This window comes from Patagioenas fasciata, chromosome 5 (genome assembly GCF_037038585.1).
Source record: "Patagioenas fasciata isolate bPatFas1 chromosome 5, bPatFas1.hap1, whole genome shotgun sequence".
NCBI classification, from domain to species: Eukaryota; Metazoa; Chordata; class Aves; order Columbiformes; family Columbidae; genus Patagioenas; species Patagioenas fasciata.
In genome coordinates this window covers 3007224-3030559 of record NC_092524.1, presented here as the reverse complement: position 1 = coordinate 3030559, position 23336 = coordinate 3007224, and the positions used below count along the sequence as shown (strand labels likewise).

General features: G+C 42.3%; 1 protein-coding gene across 2 annotated transcripts; it reads left to right on the top strand.

Annotated features, from left to right (window-relative positions):
* Window positions 1-228: 228 nt before the first annotated feature.
* On the top strand, window positions 229-21539 carry CTTN (cortactin). Of its 2 annotated transcripts, XM_065838201.2 has the most exons (16): window positions 229-364; window positions 3910-3993; window positions 4415-4488; window positions 5831-5960; window positions 8723-8833; window positions 9497-9551; window positions 10074-10184; window positions 10675-10785; window positions 12025-12135; window positions 13835-13890; window positions 15015-15084; window positions 15367-15515; window positions 17999-18088; window positions 18187-18376; window positions 19282-19353; window positions 19819-21539. In XM_065838201.2, exons 2-16 carry the CDS (start codon window positions 3910-3912, stop codon window positions 19953-19955), a joined length of 1551 nt encoding a protein of 516 aa, XP_065694273.1. In that variant the 5' UTR covers window positions 229-364; the 3' UTR covers window positions 19956-21539. The 2 variants fall into 2 exon arrangements, with proteins under 2 accessions (XP_065694273.1, XP_065694274.1); XM_065838202.2 differs by lacking the exon at window positions 12025-12135.
* The last annotated feature ends 1797 nt before the right edge of the window (window positions 21540-23336 follow it).

Sequence of the window (23336 nt, the reverse complement as noted above, 5' to 3'; positions counted from 1 at the left end):
TAAACTCCTGACGGTGCATTTCTTTGAAGCAGTAGGTGATCAAGCGCTAATTAGTGCGATTTTTAAGAACTAGGGAGAGGAGTTGTAGTTACAATATGTATCAAAATAGCGATATAATTTACTCAAAGCCCCCTTTTTTTGTGTTGAAACGTGCGTCGCTCGGCGAGCCCCGCGTTCTCCCGGGCGGCAGCGGCTGCTCCGCCCCGTCCCGCTCCCACCTGGAGCCGCCCCGGCGGGCGGGAAGAGGAAGTGGGAGCTCGGGAGAAGCGGAAATTGCAGCAGCAGCCGCCGCCAGCCCGAGAAGCACCGGCGGGGAGCCAGGGGCAGCGGCGGCCGGAGAGGAGGAGGCGGCGGCGGTGTCAGAGTAAGGGCGGCGTGGGGTCAGGGGAACCCCTCCACACCCCCATCCCGGCGGCGGGGGAGCCCCGGCGGGGCCGAGCGGCTTCGTTGGGCGGGTTTGGGCTGCGGCTCCAACCGCAGGCCCGGGCTGGGACGCGGCTTCTCACCGGCCCGGGGCTCCCTGAGGAGGCCGGAGCGCGCTGCCCCCCACATGGGTCGCTCTGCTGGTGAAAGGCCGGGGCAGGTTTACCTGACTCATTCTTTTTATTTATTTATTATTATTATTTTAAACTATAAAGCCACCCGCAGCTCAGAGGCCTCTGAGGTGGTAACTTGAAAGAAGAAAAAGCTATAGATTTTTTGCCGCTGTATTGATTGTGCCACTAGGTGAGGCTGCACGTCGAAGGCCGTGTTCAGTTTTGGGCCCCTCGGTGTAACAAGGACATTGAAATATTAGAGGAGGTGGTGAAGCTGGTGAGGGGCTGGAGCACAAGTGTGATGGGAGCGGCTGAGGGAGCTGGGGGTTCAGCTGGAGAACAGGAGCTGAGGGGAGACCTTCTGATCTCTGAACTGCCTGAAAGGAGCTTGGAGCGTGGAGGGGGTTGGTCTCTTCTCCCAAGTAACAAGCAACAGGACAAGAGGAAGCAGCCTCAAGTTGTGCCAGGGGAGGTTCAGATTGGATATTAGGAAAAAATTCTTCCTGGAAAGGGCTGTTGGGCATCAGAACAGGCTGCCCAGGGCAGTGGTGGAGTCGCGATCCCTGGAGGGGTTTAAAAGGCATTTAGACGAGGTTCTTAGGAATGTGGATTATCGCTAGAGTTAGGTTATGGCTGGATTTGGTGATCTTGAGGGTCTCTTCCAACCAAAATGATTCTATGATTTCTTTTATGATTTTAGGACTCTGGGGGCTTGGGGAAGGCAGCGGCAATGAGGGGGAAGGGGGCGAGCCCCACCATGGCCTGGGAAGGTTGGGCCTGAGGTGATTCCCATGCACCCAGAAAAGAAAGGAGTCTCCCTGGATGTCCTTCCCCTCACGAATGTGCCTCCCCTGCCAGGGGGATGATGAGGAACTGGGACAGATGGCAGGACCCCCTCTGGTCCTTCTGCCGCCATCGAGCCTTGGCAGAGAGCTGCTCCTTGGTTCTCTCCACCTGCAGCGCCATGTCTGGGGTGAAAGCCTTGGCACCCCCATTTGTTCCTTCCAGGAGTTTGTCCTTTGGCCCTGGGGAAGAGGGGAGTACCCGGGGGAGCTGCTGAAGGTGCTGGGCAGGAGGCTGCAGCTGCCCGTTAGTCATAAAAGCAACGAAGAACAGAGCTGGCTGGCTAAATTCAAAGCATATATTTAGCCTCGGTTTGCGTTTGAATCGTAGCATTTTCTTTTTCCTTTAGAAATTTGACCATGTGAGTCGGTGACTCATAAATAGATCATATTTCTCCACATTCAGCTCTGGAAGAGATGCTGGATTAGCAAACTGCTGCGGAAACCTGGATTGTTCCTTTCAGCTCCCCCCCAGCAATCAGAGGTCTTGACTGAGACCCCTTGTTACCAGGCTGCTTCGCGCCCTTTTGTAATTCACTTTATTGAATGCAGGCTCGAGGTGTGGAAAAATGTTGGTGTTCATGTGCATAATTTAGGAAGAAATGTGGTGGATTCTGGAATTTGTTAGGGTGTGCATGTGAAATCCTTCCTTTATTATTGTTCATGAGAGTTTGAGGAGGAAGTAAAGAAGTCTAGACGTAAGGATCTAGCTTTTGTTCTTTTAAATGCCTGAGCACAGCTGAACACACAGAGCAAAACAAAGCAATCGAGTGAATGCTTGAACTATGTACTTAGGGGCACAAAGTTGTGTTTTGCCCAACTTAATAGATAGAGTAACCGTGTGCATATACACCTGTGTTTCAGCTCTCGTTTAGAGATGGAATTCAGGTGAGTTGCACGGTGTGGTGGAGCACAGAGGGAGGGAAATGAGCCTTCCCTCTTAGGAGTGACCGTGGCTTTGTGTTTGTACCATGTTAGAACTTGGTGCCTGCTTTGAGTTTCATTGTTGAGCTGGTTTGGTTCTGATTTCCAACAGTTTATATTATGAATATGTAGTCTTGTAAGTTTTCTGGATGTTAAGTAGTTTAATAAGTGCTAGTTCCTTAATTGCAATAGGAATTTGGAGGTGGGAGACCTGAAGAAGCAGAAGGGGAAACGTACTACTGCTTTGTTGGGATGTCATCTGCTCTGCTCCTACACTTTCCTTCCAGACCACTCTTTCATTTGCCACCTTGGTGTTTGACAAGCTTTATTTCAGTTCTCATTTCTCACCAGTCCTGAAAGTTCTGAAACGCTCCATAAAACTGGCTTATCAGTTTATTCTGCCAGGCTGTAGAGCAAGCGGTGGTTTTTTACCTCTGTGCACTTTACCTGTGGATTATTAGTTACTCATTTAAAAGGAAGTTGTCGCTCCACCCACTGGGTTAGGCTTGTGTGGATGAAATAGTCTGTGGTAATCATCCTTGTAATCTATTCTTCGTCAGAAGAATAAAGGTAAGTGGATGGAATGATGGCATGTTAAAGAACTGAACTATAGTGGAATAGCAATGAAGAAAAAAATCCTTCTGACTTGTGTGTCTGAAAAATCTGGGAGAACAGAAACCTTTTTTTTATTTTGCTTTTTAGAATTTATTGTTTTGATTTACCTAGAATAAGGAGTACGGAACACAGCCACCAGCACCAGGCAGGTCAGGCAGGTATTCTGCTCGCCAGTCACGTTCAAAAGTGTTAATTAAAAGTGCCCAACTTGATACTCCGTGGGAGGTAAGGTTTCCAGGAAGTGAGAAGCCCAAAGCTTTAAAGTGTTGAATGTTGTTTCTGGATGTTATTGTTTGCTTTCTCATGAGTTTTGCTTCCTGCTGTCGGTACTCTAGCGCTCGTCCTCTCTTTCTCCTGAAAATCAGACAAGACGCTGGGTTTGTGTACGTATTTCACAAGGAATTCTCTGAGAAACGCAATAACTCACGTACTCCATTTTTGCAGGCAGCTGGACTGATGTCTAGATTGCGTGCGAATTCTGACAGTTGTTTGATTTCTTTTATAATGCTGAGATACGTTACAACACAGTAGAAACGTGTACGTTATGCTGCCTAATGAACAAAATCATGCTCATCATTACTGATGGCTGGGGAAGAAAAACCAACTGTTCCTGTGCCTTAAATATGTGCATTGGATCTAGAATGAGCAGCAATCTTCGGAAGTGAATGGTGGTTTGGAGACATGTTTGAGGAGAAGTCTTTCAGTGCACTGAATGAAGGAAAGATATGTTCTCTTTGAAATTGTGTCAGTGGTTGCTCCTAAGCTTTGCACAGTGCCAATAGGAAAAGTAAAAAGGGTTTACAAACCAGCTTGAAGGCAGCCTGGGAGTCAAGGTCAAATCTGTTTTCATTGCAAATACAGCTTTCGTTTATGTGCTTGAATAATGTACTTTATTGGGAATTTTGGATTGTGTTTTCATCAGCTTATACATAATATACGATAAGTTGGCGTGTAACTGGAGTGTGACAGTGCTTCTTCTGCTGGTGTTGCAGATGTGGAAGGCAACTGCAGGCCACACCGCTTCTGTCCATCAGATTGATGGTGCCGATGACTGGGAGACGGATCCTGATTTTGTGGTATGGCTTTTGAATGTTCTCGACTCATCAGGAGCCTGTTACGTAGCAGGTTAAAGAGTAATTCAGGGTGGGGGGGCTGTATCTCAGCAAAATAAATTATAGGAGCGTGTTCCTGGAAGGAGGGGGAATTAGGGTTTTGAGCCTGTGAGTGATGAACAGAAGTACCCTGGCTGGGTGATGCAGTGAAGTCTGTGTGGAAGAGATTTGTGCGAAGAAGCAGCAGCTTTTTGGGGCTGAACATGTGCTCTGTGCATTTCAGCGGGGGACAAAGCACAGGGCTCACAGCACAAGAGAAGAGAAGGTGATCTTCACTGCTTTTCTAACTTCTTCGACTGCTGAAGGCTTTTACTGTCAGCTCGAAAGTGCAGATAACTGGTGATGTCTTTGGGTTTTTAACACTTTTTATGTGTGTTCTTTGCAGAATGATGTGAGTGAGAAAGAACAGCGCTGGGGAGCTAAAACTGTGAAAGGATCCGGCCATCAAGAACACATCAAGTAAAGCAGCTCTCTTTTTAAATTTATTAATAGTCACAGTCCCAGGCGACTTAATCAGCTCATGTTCTCTGTTACTTGTACCTTCATAATTAAAACAAGAGTCTCTGTAGAAGATTGATTCTTTTCCAGATTGCTGGTCTTTCAAATACGTCAGTATCTTCAGATCTGAAATTAAGATCAGAACTGTGGTGTAGGCACTCAGACAGTTTTTTGGAACTTGAAATGTGATTTTTCATGCCTCTTTGTATCTGGAAAGTTTGTTTCTCTGTCCTGTTTTGGTGCAAGAGCTAATACTGGCCAGGGGAGAAATTTATGTTGGGTCATCAGAGCGGCTCCAGTTTGATACTTTAAGGATACATTTGGTCCCTTAATTTTTAGGCTTTGTTTAGAAAACTGCTACCAAACTCCTAAAAATTCTGGCAAAGTAACAATTGACCCCTCTGTCAGAAAAGCAAACAAATGCGTCACGAAGGGCTGTGTGAGGCAGAAATGATCCATCTTCTGAATCTTGCACTTCTTATGAAAAGTACCTAAGATTTAACTTTAAAGCAAGCTTAGGAAATCTGTGATTGTGATGTTCATTTTGGTTTTGCTTGTGGGTTTCTGGGGCATCACCCCTCATGGTATAAAGCTAAGAATAAATGTCAGCAGTGCTGCAAACTGAATTATGTGGTTTAATTCCGGGCTCAATTTTACTCTAACCTGTTAGGAGTGTGGTGGGGATGCCACCTGGCTGCGTTACACTCAGGTGGGAAGTGGTTTAAGGTATCGATTACCATCTTGGTTTCTCCTTTGTGTATGTCGCCTGCTCTACCATAAGTTCAACTCCTGCCTATTGCAGAGGAACACTTGGGGAAGAGGAGGTGCATTTCTTCTTGCATCTTTATTTCATGCTACAGTTGTGTCCAGAACGCTCAGTTAGAATTAGAGTTTTGTTACCATAGGGACTGTCTGATAAGAGATGATCCCTATTCTGAAAAGTTGCCATCTAAAGAAAAAGCGTTGGAAAGAACTTAAATTAGGACATGAGAAGAAAGTATGTTTCAGGCATGTATAAATTCTAAGTAATTGCTCGTTCAAATAGCAAAATACCCTTCCATGTTAGTCTTAAAATCAATGTGTTCTTTTTTGCAACAGTGTTTTGCAGCAGAGTAAATTCTGTTTCTCAGAATATGATGAAGTGCTTTGCGCACTGAAAAAAATGCAAAGGATTTGAAAAATACAAGCTGTCCAACTTTTAGTTAAGATGATATTTTTGTCATCTTTTTATTTTGCATCTTTTTGAAGTTCTCCTCAGAAACTTTCTTAGGAAAACTTACTGCTTCATTATCTGTCTTTGAAGTATTCATCAGCTGAGAGAGAATGTATTCCAAGAGCACCAGAACCTCAAAGAGAAGGAGCTTGAAACAGGACCAAAAGCTTCCCATGGCTACGGAGGGAAATTCGGCGTCGAACAAGATCGCATGGATAAAGTAAGTATGAATGTTTCCTGGGCTGATATAAACCTTGCTTGTGGCCAGCACAACTACGTATAACTCTATAATTGTGGGTATATATCTATCTATCTATCTATATATAAAACAAGGACACTTGTAACCACTATTACCCAAATCTGTCAGGCCGTCATGCTCTGTTCCCCAATTAAATCAAGATGCTCCTACAGAAAGAATTGAACTAAAGCACTTGAAGCATGAGGAACAAGTATTTCAGGTGGCAAATTAGGAATGTGGGAACAGTGAGGAGAAGTTCTGGGATGTGTGGTGGCCCCACATGTTTTTGTTTGATGCTTGCTCTGTCTTTAGAGTAGGTCTGCTTGCTTATGTCCTGAGTGGATGGCCCCGGAGTCAAGATTCAAGTTTCTTAATGTATATTTGTAAATGAACGAAGTACTTTGTGCATGAAGAAATCCAGTATTGTTTTAATTTCAGTGCTCTGCCAGCTCTTCCATGTATATAGAGGTTGCCTAAAAGTGAAGAAGAGGCTGTGCTGCTTCTTTTAAATTAGGAGGCGGCTCTCAAACAGTGATAAGCTATGAACAGTAACAAGTAATCCAAATATAAAAAGAAATCACTGTACTTCAGTCAGATAGTAATGTTTTCCATAAGGACATGATGGCTGTTTGAGTTACATTCTATTAACAAAAGCACTGATAATTCTTGAGGTAATTCCATTAGCCGTGTGACAGTTGGACAGATATATCAATTTCTGGGTAGTTTCTTTCATGTACTCTGTTAAAATGAGAGCCAAACTCTTTCATGAACAAGAATGATTTTATTTTCTGACTTGATTTACTTTCTGGCTTTCTAGTAATTTGACAGCCTTAAATTTTGCTGGAATTCTGTATTGCAGAGGAAATTGCTGTATAATTCTCAGTGGACCTTTGGAATAGGCTAATGAAACCTTTCAATCTGGGAATTGCTGAGCAGATTCAACCATTAGACCTGTTCTGCAGCTGTGTAGCTCTCTAGTGTCAGCAGCTTGTCCCTCACCTGCCTCCATGGCAAAAAAAGAAAAAGAAAGAAAAGTGAGGACTGTTTCTCGTAGGCTAGAAATAATCATCAGGAAAAATGTAACGCTCGTGTCCATCTGAGTGGTACTGGTGACAGGAGATGTTCATAATTGATTTTTTTAATAAAGCTTTATTCTTTATAACTGTAGTTCTAAGACCTGATCACAGAGATCCCTCGTTCACAGGTATCTGTGCTGTATTAAGGCTCGACTCGCCTGAAGTGAATGAGCTTTACTGCAGCGTTGTCAGTTGTACAGGTTTTTGCTGTGTTCAGGACAAAACCTTGATGCTGACTTAAAACAAAGTTACATCATTCTCTGTGCCAGACCTCCATAAGTGATTTAAAATGTAGCTGAGTATTGCGCTGAGGAATTATGAGGGCAGTTTACTCTGAAATATAGATTTCCAAGAGAAATTTTTTTTCTAAGTCTTGAGGGGGTATGTTGTAATGCTTGGTATTTGGTGAAATGCAGAAAGTTGTACCACATGAAGAAAACAACATGCTTAAACCTCACCTATCCCAACTGGCATAACAACAGAGAGATCACATAAAATCACACAAAACCTAGGATTTTCAGAGCCTCATGTCTTCCATAAATACAGTGGGTAACAGGAGGAAGAAAGGAAGGCAGGAACCTTTTCTGTCACATTTAACAGTTACTCTACTACAGAACACCTGTAAAATCAACAAGAGTATGATTGTTCAGTCAGGAAAAGAAAGGAGCTTTTATATTGCTTGTAAGTTCAGGCAGTACCCTATTCTTGACATCCTTCTTCTGTTAACTGGCAATTACTTCAGCCATTATGTGCAGTAATAGTTTGTTTTCCAATGTGCTGGAAATGTTTCCCCCGCAGCACCTACGTAAAAAAAGAACCAACCAACCAAACACCCCGAAACAAAACAAACTGCACCACGTTTTTGGCTATGTTGTGTAGCACCCCTCAAGGTGCAAGGCTCTACCATCAGTTCCAGGTTCTAGAAGGGTACCCTGGCACTAGATGAGTGTAACACTATCAAACACTATCTGGCTGTACTTCCAGGTGTGTAATTCCATATCCTCGTGCGCCACTGAAGCAGGGCACAGCGCGATGGAGCTGCACTCAGCTTGTGTTCAGCTCGAGTTCGGGGACAGACTCACACTCTGGGGCTGTGATGCCTTTATTTTTGTCTTAATATGAATGCACCGTGTCATGTTGTGATGCCATTTTGCAAGTGAGGAGAAGGCACAGAGAAAAGATTGCTAATTTTGATTCATGCAGAAGATCAGGGTGTCTCCCTAAAAGAATGTCAAAGGAAAACCTAGCTGCAGTTGGATGTGATTGCAACCTAGTATCAGCTAAAACAGATCTGTAGCCACGTGCCTAAGTATGAAGCTTATTTTAAATCCGGTGTGAACACCATCAAGATCCCAGCTGTATCTTTCTGGTTTTCATTACTGTGATTTTGAAGGAAAAATCCAGAATGTCAAACAGTCTTCATAGAACAGTCTTTGCTGTCAGACTCTTTCTTTGCACTTGCCTTGGCTGTATTGGCAGCGTGGTGAGAGTCTTGCAAAGACTTTTCAAGTGAGCAGCAATTACTGGGGAAGTTACTTTCAAAAAGAACGGTGGTGATGCATGTTTGGAACGAAGCTTCTCCTCAGGTTGCTTGGTTGCAGTGTTTTCTCTTATGTACAGAACTGTATAGAACTGGTGGCTGTTTCTGAACTTTCCGATTTCTTCTAGTCAGCTGTTGGACATGAATATCAATCCAAACTTTCTCAGCATTGCTCCCAAGTGGATTCGGTGAAAGGGTTTGGTGGCAAGTTTGGAGTACAAACTGATAGAGTTGACCAGGTAAGCGATTTCATCTTGAAACTCAGCTCCTCGCGGTAGTTGAGATTATAATATTTTGCATACAGCTGAAAAATTCCAATACCTTAAAATGCTGCTGTTGTCTGCTCTCCCTGCTGATTTTGAAGTTTAGCAGGAAACTAACACTGACTGTTATGGAGATAAATTTATGTTTGAAGCAAAACACAAGAAAGCTCTTAGGGGAAACTGGGATGAAAACTGGAAAGAGATGCTAAAACATGCCTTTCAACAAGACTGTGTTCTTTGATGAGGATAAAATCAGCATGAATGCTGTAAAAGGAGAGATTTGGGGATGGTTTGTCCTGTATCACAACACGAGCTACTGGACAGGATAATTGGTGGCCTGTTCCAGGCCTGTGTAACAACCCCTGCATGGAGATGCCAAATTCCTGTTGTACTGAATTGCTGAACCTGGCAAGACTAGTACGATTTCTTTGGCAGGGGCTGACAAAACCCCTTGCCATGAACACGTGTACTAAATTATCATGTAAATGAATGCAGCCTGTAAGTTAAGTAGGTATTTATGCTCCCGATCAAGAAGGTCAGAGCGGTGTGGAAAGATACAGAAGCTTTCCGTGCTGGTCACTGAACTTCACACAGTCTTTCTAACTCTTTATCACACATGCATTTGTATTTCTCTTCCAGTCAGCTGTTGGGTTTGAATATCAGGGGAAAACGGAGAAGCATGCCTCGCAAAAAGGTAAAGTGGTGAAGTGGTGGCCTCTGTAGACACGTATTTTTAAAAGAATAACAGAACAGAGCTCAGTTCCTTTACTGTTTGTAAAAGACCATGTTTAGTAAGACCTCCATGTATTGTTCTCAATGAATCAGATGTTGAGGGGTTTGGGTGGAAGAGATGATGTGAATTTCAAGGCAATTTCATGGGTTGATGAGGTTTTAGGAGAAAAAAATATGCTGTCATCATGAGTCTGACTTTTCTTTTAGAAGTGAGGTTCAAGGACGTTTTAGAAAGAGTGGGAATTGTCCTTTGCTGTATTGCATCCTGTTGGAAATAGGGAGCAGATTTAAGAGGAACTATCATAGTTTATAGGACTTTTGCCCATCTTATTTCCGTGTTTCAAATTAAACTTAACTTTGTGCGATAGAGAGTAATAAAAAGAAGTTGTTTGGGTTTCCCCCCCCCCAGCCCAGTTGCCAGGATGTGATGTTTCCATTCAAAGCTGCTTCATTTCATTTTTATTGTGCTTTACTCTCAATGCAGACTACTCGAGTGGTTTTGGTGGTAAATATGGAGTACAGGCTGACAGGGTGGACAAGAGTGCGGTGGGGTTTGATTACCAGGGTAAAACTGAGAAGCACGAGTCACAGAAGGGTGAGTAGACACACGTGTTCATGTCGCAGACATTCGTGATTGGCAGTGTCGTGAAATACTGATTATTTTTTACATCCGTTGCACTCCCAACCTGCTGAAAGTTACCAACGAATACAAGTTATGTCGCTGAAAACTTTGACTTCTGAAAAAGAAACCTAAAACTTAGCTTCTGACTGGTTTTAAGTGATGATCCAACCGCCATTACTTTGGAACCAGGTTTGCCTGGGGGTTTTTGTCAACTGTTGAAAAACTGCAGATTGAAGTACTGAGACTGTAAGGGGTTCAACCACAATGGAGAAACATTTCTAAAAGAATCCACTGCTTGTAGATTGAAACATTTATCAGAGTTAGTAGTATTTAGAGTTAATACTGTGTTGCTACAGGCGTATCTGATCACAAATTTAGCTTATCCCATAACATGTTACTTTTAATTAAATCCTGTCTACACTCATAAACCAAAATAATCTTTTCTGAAACTTTGTGCATACAGATTATGTGAAGGGGTTCGGAGGCAAGTTTGGTGTGCAGACAGACAGACAAGACAAATGTGCGCTTGGCTGGGATCACCAGGAGAAAGTCCAGCTGCACGAATCCCAGAAAGGTACATCCATTATTGCCGTTCTTTCTGATTTCCCTCATTTGGACTTTTCCCTGTGTGCCCCCTCCTCCCCTGGTATCCTTGGCCACAGCTTTACAGGAGCTGAGATGAGTCTCCTTTTTCGGGGTTCGAACAGTTGCTGTGTGTTGGTTGCACTGGTGGCCACAAAGCAGGTTTAATGCACCTGATACCGAGTCCCTGAAAGTTCAGATGTAGTGATAAGTTCTCCCTGGAGCAGCTTTATGAGCCTGCAGATAGCCTGGGTTATTTGTTTTCCTTTTTCATGTAAATTGTGCAAACCACAAATTAGCCATTTTTTGTCCTTTCCACAAATAATCTCCCTTTTCCGCTTTCTGTTTTCTATATCCCTGTTTTCATGCAGGGGAAATCCAATATCTAACCCCGTTTTTTCTCATTGCCTGTGAGGTATCTATTCCTATGAAATACTGGCACCCAGAAGAAAAATTGCAAAATGATGATTGCTCCCCAGCCCTATGATTCTCACCACTCTTAAATACATTATTTTTAAAAAATTAATTCAAAGTGATCCTCAGAACATTGTTCTGTTGGATGCTCCAGCAGCTTCGTTGTGAGAGGATTACTTGATGCCCTTTTTATTTTGTTTTTTGAACCCTCATTTTATAGCATGTATTAAAATGGCTGTTCTAAGGCAGCAGTAGGGAGTGCTCATTGCTTTCACCCAAGAGCCTTTTTCCCTTCAAGCTGTGCAGCAGCAGGAATATTCCTCTTCCTTTAAAGGATGCTGTGTAAGAAAATCTGGAGGATCCTAGTGTCTGTGGACCGTATTGTAACACCTTTTTAAAAGGCAGATCCATAGTGTACAGATGTTAATTGTGCTGATGAAGGAAGCTCATTTTATTCTCTTGTATCCTTTTGTAGGATGTTTTGGCTTAGGGGATGTATTGTGTGTGTGTGTGTGTTCATAATGCTGATCCAATGCAAGTGTATTATGCGGTATTTATGAACAACATTGAGGAATTGCTTTTTTCTGTGACTTCAGGGTGTTGTTGTTAATGTCTGATAAATCCTCCTGACTTCTTCGTGATCTCAAATGGAAACTTGTTTTGAATTGACTCCTACACAAATGTATTGAGATTGGTTTTTTTACCATTCAAGATTATTGGTAACTGAGAAAAACTGCAAACTTTATTTTGAGTGTCTCTGACTAAACAACTTTATTCTCCTCCCTTCACTTAAATGTATTACATGTGGCTTTTTCAGACTATAAGAGTGGTTTCGGAGGGAAATTTGGTGTACAGACAGAAAGGCAGGACCCATCTGCTGTGGGGTTTGATTACAAGGAGAAACTAGCCAAGCATGAATCTCAACAAGGCACCGTTTTCACTTGTTACTTTCTTCACAGTGCAGCCACTTCTTACACAGTCTTCAGTAGTTGTAGATTGATGCTAAAAATGTGCAGACACTTTCTTGCGCTTCTATTCCTACATGATCTAGCACTGCTCTTCTGTTTTAGTCTTAAAATGTTACATAAAGCAAGCCTGTATTCAGGAAACAGATATCCAATGTAAGAGCTCTACAACATTATGCATATACAATGTGATAATAACATTATTAGTAGTGTGATGCTAATGATGTCGTGATTACCAGTTTTAGCATCTAAATGTGAAATTTTGCCTGGATAAATTGGTAGAAGAATATTGAGATAAGGACCGTGCATGTAACCATTAACAAGCAAAGAGTTATGGCAAGATAATTTAAAAACTATTGTAGTCTTTAAAACAAGAAGTAGGGAATGTTTGTGGTTCTTGGGTGAGCAAATACTGTTATAATGCTCTCTTTATTCGTTGTGAAATAGTTGGGGTACAAACCATCAATTCCTGGTTTTCCGTTATCTTAAAGTGAGAAGTCTGGATCAGGAAAATGTAAGTGTAGTATATTTATTCTGGCTGAAAATCCATACAAAGCTGAAGAAAATGAGGTTGTTCATTCTGACAGTCAATATTTTTCTGTGCTACGGTGACTCGAATCAAAACTCCTGGAGTGTCAGGTGTGCTGTAGCAGAGCCTGAGTAGAAACACTAAAATAGCTGGTTAGGGGGATCCAGGTGGTTTTGGGGCTGAGAGGAGGAGGAGTAATTGTATTGCAGGGCTGTGTAGGAAAGCTTGTCTATTTGTGGAGTCCAAGGGCACGTTCCCACAGCTCACTGCCCCCAGAGAGGCGTTTTTCCAGCCACGCACTCTTGCTGCTTCTGTTGCACTGGCTCTGGTGCTCGTCAGGCATTTCTCTGAGTACAACTCGCTGGAAAGTGCAGAAAGCTACTTGTTAGGGTACATTTGTTGGGTTTTTTTGTTGATGCCATTACTGAGTCGAACTGCTTTTTGGAGTATAACAAGTGCTAGAGCCAGCATCAGGTGGGAGGAAGAGTGTGCAGCTCGGGGCTGGTACGGGATAGCGTGGCTGCCCCGTTTCTGTGGCCCTGAGCTGTTGCAGGCTCGTGCTGCCCCTTTCCATGTGTAGAGCAGGAGTTATTAACAACGAGTTTAATGCACATCATTTGGGTATCACGATCAAATCCACTGGAATGAGAAATTAGTTATATTTTCCTGCCATTTGTCTAATTTACCAAGTTAAAGAGATAAAAAACCACCACCTCTGTGGTCACCAAAGACTGGATATCGCTCCTTTGAGCAAAGCAGACTGGCTTAGGTTGTATAATTATTACCAAGGGCTAAGAATTGGTGCTGCGAAAGGCTGTGTTACAGAAGTGATGCATTAGAAGGGCTCATCCCTTATTCCTTTGCTTGATACCTTATCAGTCCTCAGCTTAATGTTTACTCCAAGAATGCATGTGGCCCACAATCTGTCATCTGCTGGTGTACCTGAAGGCTCTTGCAGTTCTGTATCCTTTCTGCATCGCAAACCAAGTTGCATTTTCTTTGGCCGCTGTCACTGTATCTCTGCATGCAGCTGAAATGGCTCTTTGCATTGGAAATGGCTGTTTGCATTTGGCAGAAAGATGGGAGGGATAACAAGCTCTCTGCTCTCTGACTTTTTTTTATCCTGCTTTTAGATTATTCAAAAGGATTTGGTGGGAAGTACGGTGTGCAGAAAGATCGGATGGATAAGGTAAGTTGCTTGAAAGAGCTGTGTCTTAAATAACCTGCAGGGATAAAAACCAGTCTGGTTAGATCTGTAGTGTTCAGCTCTTTATTTCTGGGTACTTCTCCAGTCTAACAATAGAGTTCTCTGCTTTTCTGAGTCTTTAAAAACTAAGTTTATACAGGCAGAGCTGATGCCAGTTTACATACACACGTGTGTGTAGTGTATATATATTTAAGAAGGGAAAACGGAAGCATTGAAATGAAAGAATAGCAAAATCTATATGAAAGAATGAGAAAAATCTATTGATTCCACGTTTTCAGTCCTGTCTGCTAACAACTACCTAATGCCTTATATCTTGAGGATAACCTTTTAGTGGATTGCTTAAAACAGCTGTCCGATACTTACCAATTTGGCCCACTTTGATTATCAAGGACCTTCTCTTTAGGAAAATTTGTTTTAGTATTCTGTAGCAGTGAAAGACAGGGCAGCTGATACCTCCCTGCTACCTCTCCTTTTTACAATTTAAAAAGCTAGAAGATGAAAGAGTCCTCACTGAGGTTTATCCACTGAATACATTTACTCTGAGCGTTATGTAGGACATTCAAAGGTGAGAAAGTAGAGGAGCTTGAAAGTCTGTAGGATTTTTTTTACTTGTGGCTTCAGGACTCAGGACCTTCATTCAAAAAAAAAAGTGAAAAAGGAAACCAACAACTTTTATTTTGAATCCTGTTCTCAAAATACACCCTCTGTTTGAATTATAACTGCTTCTTTAAGGGAACTGGGTGCTTTTACCTTGGTAGAAATCCTGCATAATGTGGATTAGAACAGTAACAGCTACACAATAAATGTTTTGGACGTTGCCTCATTTTTAGTTCTGATGAATCATCTGTTCATAAGCCACACTGGTTTTTTTTAATGAACAGGATTTTAATGTGTTTAAACCTGTTCCTGAAGATTAATTCTTACATAGGTTGACTTACAGAATGAATTATTCCATTTGTTGTGTTTTACTTCTTCCTGATCTTGGTGTTCTGAAAAAAAAAACAGAGGGGTAATATCACAACAAAATGTCACAGATCGAAGCTGTCTGAATGTCTTCTTGAATTTGTGGGTCTTTTAAAGTATATTCTTTTTCTCCTTACTGATAGAATGCAGCAACTTTTGAAGATATTGAGAAACCAGCATCAACTTACCAGAAGACCAAGCCAATAGAAGCTGGTAAGGCCTTGACCCCAGATCCTTTCTTTGGAGGTGATATGGTCAAAAACCTGGGTTATTACCCTTCACAGATTTTTTTGGTTTATTGGTTTTGTTTCATTGCTTTTGTTGTATTCTGTTTTGGTTTTTTTTACCGTGAGGATTATCAGAGTTGAGGAAGGGAGAATAAAAAGCATCGGAGTTGTGTTCAATCGCAGCAGAAATTTGTGCCAAAACCTCATTCCAGGCTGCCTTTACACAGAACCTTAAACAACGACGTTTGACTTCTTTTTAATGTTCCAGTTGCTAATAAAACAAGCAGCATCCGAGCTAACTTTGAAAACCTAGCCAAGGAGAAAGAGCAGGAGGACCGAAGGAAGGCAGAAGCTGAGAGAGCACAGAGAATGGCCAGGGAGAAACAAGAACAGGAGGAGGCTCGAAGGAAGCTGGAGGTCAGTAAGCTTCAGATCCCATTTCAGCAGCATGTCCAGTCTGTTTCAATGCAAGGTTGGGAGAAAAGAGAATCTTTTAAGAAAAGATACTTTTCTTTTTTTTTTTTCCAGCCAGGCTTTAAAGCTCTTTGTGTGTTTGTAGCTGTGCTTTAACTGTTTGCGCCTCCAGCCATCTCACAGCATGCACCAGCTGTGTGTCAGACATCAGATTGGGTGATAGGGTAACACTTAATAGTGTTTTTTCTTTTTTATTTAGTCTGTCCCAAAATCCGTATGCTATTCTTGAGCATGCTATTATGTCTGACCTTTTCCTACTGTACTTTTGCCTTTTGGTAATACCAGAGTCCCTTGGACACGGAGGTGCTCAAAAGGGGACAGAGACGTGGTCCCCAAAAGGCCTTATCTGAATGCTTGTTCAGTACCGTGGTGATAGCTGGGGATGCTGGTTTTTTGGAATCAGTAGTGTGGAAGATGGAGGTGGTGTCAGCCGTTGGATAGCATGCACGCATGAGATTAGGGGAAGAATTCTTCCAAATGTTAACTGAATCTGAGCTTGGGCATGAAAAAAAAAACAGTTTAGCTGATATTTAAATTTCACCATAACCGGATGATTAATGTTTTTTTCCGGACTGAACATCTCCATGGTTAATTGTGTGATTCTGCAGACACTGAGGGAGGACAAAGTTAAGGGGAAACTGAAATGGCACTGGCTGAGCATGAAAAGGGGAGGGCTGGAAGCCAGGTCATCCACAGATACTGTAAAGGGTGGGAATGGGTTTTAACTTAAGTGAACTTTATTTCTTTTAAGTGAACTTCCTTGCACAGACAGAAGCTTCTCTCACTTTTAAGTAAGTACGTAGGCATACATACTCCTACAATGGGAATGTACATATGGACTGCATTTCTGCAGGAGGCCTGTTTACTGGCGATCCTCTTTCTGTTTTGTTTTTCACATATGTCATGTAGTCAAATCATGTTCAGGGAGCTCTTCTTTAACTGCTGGCTGGAATCAACGGGTGCCTCATGATTTAGCCACCCTCTGCTTTAAGAATAAGGCAGGATGCTCTTCCATGTGGAGTTTTTGTGTGGAAGAAACCTTGCCTGAGGCAGGGGGTACTATGCAATTTAAATGTTTTATGGCAATTTTGCCGTGGCTACCCTGAACTGTACTCTGGATCGCAGAGACCCATTTCCTAGGACAAATTATTCCAACCATTGCCGTATTTGACATTGTCAATGCATTAATACTGCTTAATACGTCCCCAAACTTCGATTTGACTTCTAATAAACACTCTGCTTTTTTATCTGTAGCACTGGAGTTAACAGTGGGGAAGGGCTGTTCACATCGGGACAGATCTTTTCCAGAAAGCACAGCACTAAGCTTTGAATTCACTTCAAAGCTGGCTCTGTTCTCAAGACACGCTTTGCTTTCTTTGTTAGATGTATTTTTTCTGAGCTGCGACAAACAAAGGCAAGGCAGATTTTGGTTTGTTTCTCTAGCAGAGTCCTACCTCTTCATCTCTGGACTGGAGTTTCTGCTGAGGATCCTTTGGGGAGTTGGGGCTTGATGGACCTAAACAACTGGAGTGCACAGTCTCCCATAAAGTCTATTCTCTCTTCTTTTTTGCAATAAAGAAGAAAGCTTGGCCCTAGATCTACAGTTTTCTTTTTCCCTATGGTAAAGAGAGGCAAATTAAATAGCTTACAGGAGTTTTTCTATTTTTTAAAGTCACACAAGCAACAGCATTTTTTGTGCTACAGTAGCCTGGCTTCCTAATGAATGGCTTCCTAATGATGATTGTGGATTTGCCCTCTGACTCACAGGTGGGATGGCACAGCGTGAAGTGTTTGACTGCCAGAACACTGAGTTCAGATCCACGTTCTTTGTGTCGCAGAATACAGTAGCAATGCTGCTTTTCTTTCTACCACACATCACTCTTCTGAACATTTGAATCCCCTTGTTGTCAGTATATATTAATTTTGTCCAAGCCGTTCACTCTTTTGCCTTGGCAGGTGTTTTGCAGATCTGCGAGAGATGGGGGATCATTTCTCATCAAGGATAATATACAAGTTGTGTAATTAGAATATGCAGGCTGCAGGTTCTCTAAATTTATGCTAAAATGGGACATGAGGACCAGCCAGCTAATGAACAGAATGAGAATATTGAACATAGAAACCCCACAGCTCCTATGGAAACGGGCCAAAGAACATTGGGTACTCTGTTTTTAAACACACGTGTGCATACATACTGTTCAGTTTTTGTTTCTTCTTTTCTGCTTTGCTGTTTTTCTGAGGCTTTACTGTACAGCCAGTCTAAACCTTCAGGCAGGTCTAAGGATCCAGCCAGTTCAGTCCTCTTCTCTGCTCACATCAGTTTATTACAGAATATGCTGGCTGGTTGTCTTATTGGAGGGTTGTTTCTTGTTCAGTGACGTACATCAGTGATTAAACTGCACTGAAGTTTTTATTTCTCTTCGATTTAGGAACAAGCTAAGGCCAAAAAACAAACTCCACCACCATCTCCTACCACGCAGCCGGCTGAACAGAAGGCACCTTCAAGCCCAGTCTACCAGGTTTGTTATAATAGAATCACTTTAAGTACCTAATTTTTGGTCCTAAGCGTAGGAACCTTTGTTCACAACCCTGACAAACCTGACCTGTATTTCTGCAGGATGCAGTTTCCTTTGAAGCCGAGTCTACCTACAAGAACTCCAGCACAACGTATGCAGCTGCACACGAGCCAGAGTCTGGCTACAAAGCCGCAGAGTCGGGCTACCAAGAAGCAGCGACTCCACGAGAGGCAGAGTATGAGCCAGAGACTGTCTATGAAGTGGCAGGGGCAGGAGACCGCTACCAAGCAGGTAGAGTGTTTGTTTCCCATGTGAAACCCTTTAAGATAAAGATTATTTCCTTGGGCAACAACTTAACGAATAGTTGTGCTGATAGCACGCTGTCCTCGTTTTCTGAAGTCTTAGTCTGATGAGACTTTGTGGATTCTCCACCAGCAAATGTTAATTAGGAAATGAAGATATGGCTAGGACGAGGTTGAAATTACTTAACTTTTGTGAGATGAAGTTGGGATAATTACAGTGATCTCTAGAGTGTCAGTTCAAAAAGACATGTAGGGGTAACCCTTTCCACCCTGTGTAATGCAGCTCAGCTTAAGAAAGCAGCACAGATATGGAGATGAAATGTGTGTTGAGCTGGTGCTGGCAAAACATGCTGTCAACAGTTTTTGGACTTTGAAATTGGTGTGATGTGTTCTGGGCCTGTGAGGGAGTGCAGAGAGGTGTCTGAAATCAATGAAACAGAAAGAATACATCATTTTCAATTCTGATTTTTCTCATGTCTCCTCGTTACTAAATGAGGGGTGAAGAATGAACCTGCTTGCTCTGGTTGAGAAAGCTGGAAAATTTAAACATCCCCCTTCCCCTCATGTACCTTAATGAGGTGTTAAATAGTTTTTACACTCTGGACTTGGGCTCAGTTGTTCTGTCCCATTTTACGAAAGTGTTACAAGGCTGATCCTTTTCATTTTATACTGTACTAAATGCCTCCTTGTGAGCACTTGCTCTCAGGCTTTGTGTGGGATGTAGAGAAAAAATCCATTGCAGAAGGAGCGTCAGCACTGTTAAAAACTCGTGTAGTTTGTTCCCTGCTTCCCCTGTGGGTTACTAGAATTAAAAGAGGGGCACCAGAGAAAAGAACCAGTAGTGATGGTGTATTTTGTGCTTCTAATTTTTCTCCTTTCTCTCTCTCTCTGTAGAAGAAAATGGTTATGATGAATATGAAAACGAACTTGGAATTACAGCCATAGCGCTTTATGATTATCAAGCCGGTAAGCAAGTTCTCGTTTCTAACTTTACCTTAGAAAACTCTGTTCTGCATAGATAAGTCTGGATTTTTCCTTCACCTTTCATCTTGTAGTAATTTATGAAATGAAGGTATTGAAGAATTAGGCATTTAGCAATAGCATTAAGACACTCTTGAAAGCTACTAGCCACTGGTTCATTCTGAGGAGACATCAAGAAAGTAAAGCGGTTCTCAGGGTGTGCGTTCGGTAGTAAATGTTGCTCTAAGTTAGAAATGCACCCAAAATAGGCAAGGAATTGGTACCTCATCACTCTGGAGGATGAAGAAATGTCTTGTCTTTAGAGATGGTCACTGCTCATTTCAAAGGCCCTGATGGGAGAGAGGAAGGCGATGGGTGTCTGTGTGACATTTAGCGATGCCGGGTCAGTGGGGAGGTCGTAGTGTGGACGTCTCTGTGCAAATCCTGAGCCTCTCCCTCCTCTCTCTCCAGCGGGCGATGACGAGATTTCCTTTGACCCAGACGACATCATCACAAACATAGAAATGATCGATGATGGCTGGTGGAGGGGTGTCTGCAAAGGCCGATACGGGTTGTTCCCCGCGAATTATGTGGAGCTCAGACAATAAAGATTATTGTCTGCTGGTTATGCCTTAATTCCCCAGTCAATAAATCTGACTTAATACACTACAAATCACGATGCTTTTCTGAGGATGGAGGGGTATATACATATTGCTTTTATATTTAATACTTTGCTGATGCTTTTTAAAATGTTTATGCCACAGAAGTCGCTAATATATTGTAACTACTATGTTCTTCACTAAGGCTCTTAAAATGATTTTCATGCATTTGGAAACATTTCCTCTCTGCCAAATTAGCAATTGTCATAAAAAGCCTTTTCAAGGACAATTAGCTGTCTGTCGTAATATTGCATGTTTTACTCATAAGTGAGCAGATGTACTTAGTGTTTAAGTCTAGTTAGTCTTCCAGTAGATGTTTTCAGCTGAGAAAATCATGGCTATGCAGGTTATTTGCATTTCCACTGAGCGGGAGTGGGGAGGAGCGTAAGTTTTTCTTTTCTTTTCCAGCTGGTGTGTGAAAAAGCAAAGAGAATGCTTGAAAGTTGCAGCTAGGGGCAGTTAATCAAATACTGTCCAATATTTATGGAATATTAATGTTATGAAGGAAACAGTCTGGTTACTTTTTCCTTCTCTTTTAAAGTGAAGTTCCTTGGCTTTTGCATTTATTTTCCCCCCTCCTCCTGTCCATGTTATCCCAGAGGAGGGCTGCAAACACTCTAGCACCGATTATCCTCAATTTCTTTGCTTTTTGTCTTTGTTTCACCCTTCTTTTTCCCAGAAAAACTTGGGAAGAATTACTATACAAGTGTTAAGTCACTCAGCGAGATTGTTTGAAGGGAAACTGGCATCCAAACCTGTGTGACTACCTGCAGGAATAATCTCATTGCTTTAAACAGGAGCAAAAAGGCAGGACGGAGCTGCGGTTGTGTTCTGTGTGCAGTAAATCCTTCGTTCATACACAGCAAAGCCTGCTGTGCAGTAATGACAGTTTACATCACCATATTTGAGTCGAGGAATGTTAATACAAGTAATTAGATTTTAAAGCCCATAGAACTGCTCTCCATTTTTAAACCACACGAGAGATAACCAGACTATTGTATGTTCAACAGAAACTGCCAGTAATGTTCTACTAAACAACAAAATTAAACCTCTTCTTTGCCAAAACTGAAATTCTTGTTGTGGGAAGCTGACTTGACTGCAGGCGTAGGGTCCCTACCAAAGATCGCAAGTTGCATCTACTAGTGTTCAATGTTTGTGCTGTCTGTTTCCACCTTCTGATCAGAACAGGAATGGCAGACCTGGTGGTGTAGCTAGCAAAGGATGCAAAGAATTTTTAGAAACTGTAAATTTGGACCAATGGAGTATAGAAGACCTGTATAAAATGGTAATGTATCTAATGTATCTAGGAGGAAGGCATCATGTTGAACCAATTCTTGGATGGTTGGGACAATCCTCAATGAATGTCATACGTGTGTCGTATTTTTTTTCCTTTCCATGGTCTCATTTCTCTGTTGTACTTGCATTACTAGGGTTGGGTTTTATATGCAGTTTATTTTATCCAATTTTGCATAGAACACCTCATAGGGATATGATTTTTGTAAATTAAATATTCAATAAACTTTTTGAACCATTTGCATGGGATATTTGTATTTTTAAATCGCTTTGTCAGTCTGTTACAGATAGTTCCTCTTGTCTTAAGCTTATCTGGGACCAGCTTGTGTACAACGAATCATCCTTCGTACGGAGAACTGCTGCTTGGTGCTGTTGGGAAGGCAGGTTTGCTGCCTTCCATGAACTCCCTTCCTCAGAAACCCACTTGCTTTGTGTTTTACTCCTACTCCCATGTGCAAATGTTTAGATCAAGATTAGACTTTGGATTAATTTAAAGGAGATGTGCTTTTTAATTTATTGTTATTTTTTTCAATTGTGCCTGTTACTTGTGCTGTGGTTCTGGTGGCTTTTGGGAACCCTGGTGGGTGCAGAACATGGAGCGCTCTTGAAAACACAGCCCTTGGTTTAATGCAATATAATTTAATATATCGCTTTAAAACTGTTTTGCTCTTGTTCATGACAGTATCAGGTGCTTCCTAAAACTTCGCTTCTACAAGTAAGTCTCAACTGCAGAAATGCATCCTACCTTGTTGTCTGAGCAAACCCATATTTTACCATTTTTAATCTTGAACTTTTCTGAGATACGTGATGATGCGCTGCTGGAAATGCTAAGAAAGAAATTGCTAATATCCTTTTTTCTAAACATTCTTTAGCACTGCTACATTAACAGGAAATCCAAAGCTTCAGACATCACTGCCTCAAGTCCTAAAGCACAGCAAGGGTGAGCTGGTGCTTTAGCAAGCAACTGAAAAACGAGAAGAAAAGGTGCACATACAGGTAGGCACTGTGCCCTGGGAGGGGTGCAGGTGGGTTAATTAAGCTCCACACATCTAAAGGCAGATTTGGGGGGGGGGTGATGAGGCAGCAGCCCCTGAACCCTCCCTGGGCTCAGCCCAGAGGGGGAACGGGTGGGACTTGTGATGGTTTTTGGGTGATAGTGTGTGTGGTGATGGCTACAAGGGTTGGGCACAGGGGCTGCATTCACCAGAGCCTGCTGAAAGGACATCGGGCCCCAAGGAGGTGGCCACAAGTCCCTGCCTGGCAAGAGGTGATCTCCTAGCAGGAAGGAGGGAAGGAAGAAACGGCACTGCAGGTCACCTTCAGAAACAGCATCGTGGGGAAGATACCACAGTCTGGGGTCCACATCCTGCATCACAAGGTAAGATGGGGATGAACTGAGTAACTATAGAAAAAATTAGGTGACACTATGAGCAATATTATAGGTATTAAGTCTTGGGAGCTTATTTGTGGGTTGCCTCACCTAATGGAGAAAGCTTCATCTCTAATTGAAATGACTGATCTTTCTCAGTGTGGTAAATGTTCTATACTGGATTGATTTAATATCTTGTGAAATATATTTAGGCAGCACTGTTATGACTGTACTATTGCTATGGTGAGATTAGATCCATTCAAGCCTTGAAGTTTTAAGATCGCTGTTATTCAGCAGCAGTAATTGCTCAAGTTATCTGAAATGCTGCTGGGAAAAAAATAAAACGACAACATCCCAAACTATCCGCATTTACCATCAGAAGGGCTGGCTCAGCCCTCCTGGGGGTAACTAATGCGAGCAGTGAGCAAGCCCCTTAATTTCTGTTAATTGATGTCTCACTGTTTCGCTGCCTGACTTTGGGTGAGCCATTTTACTTTCCTGGCATCTTGAATCCATCGTGTTGCTCCTTAATGCAATCCTGCTGCTGCTCCTCAGCCTGCAGCTCACGCAAGGCAGCAGCGGCACCGATTTCCTTCCCTGTAATCAATCCATGATTTTTACCCCTCTAAATGTCATTCTCCTAAACTAGTTATAATGTAAGAACGCTC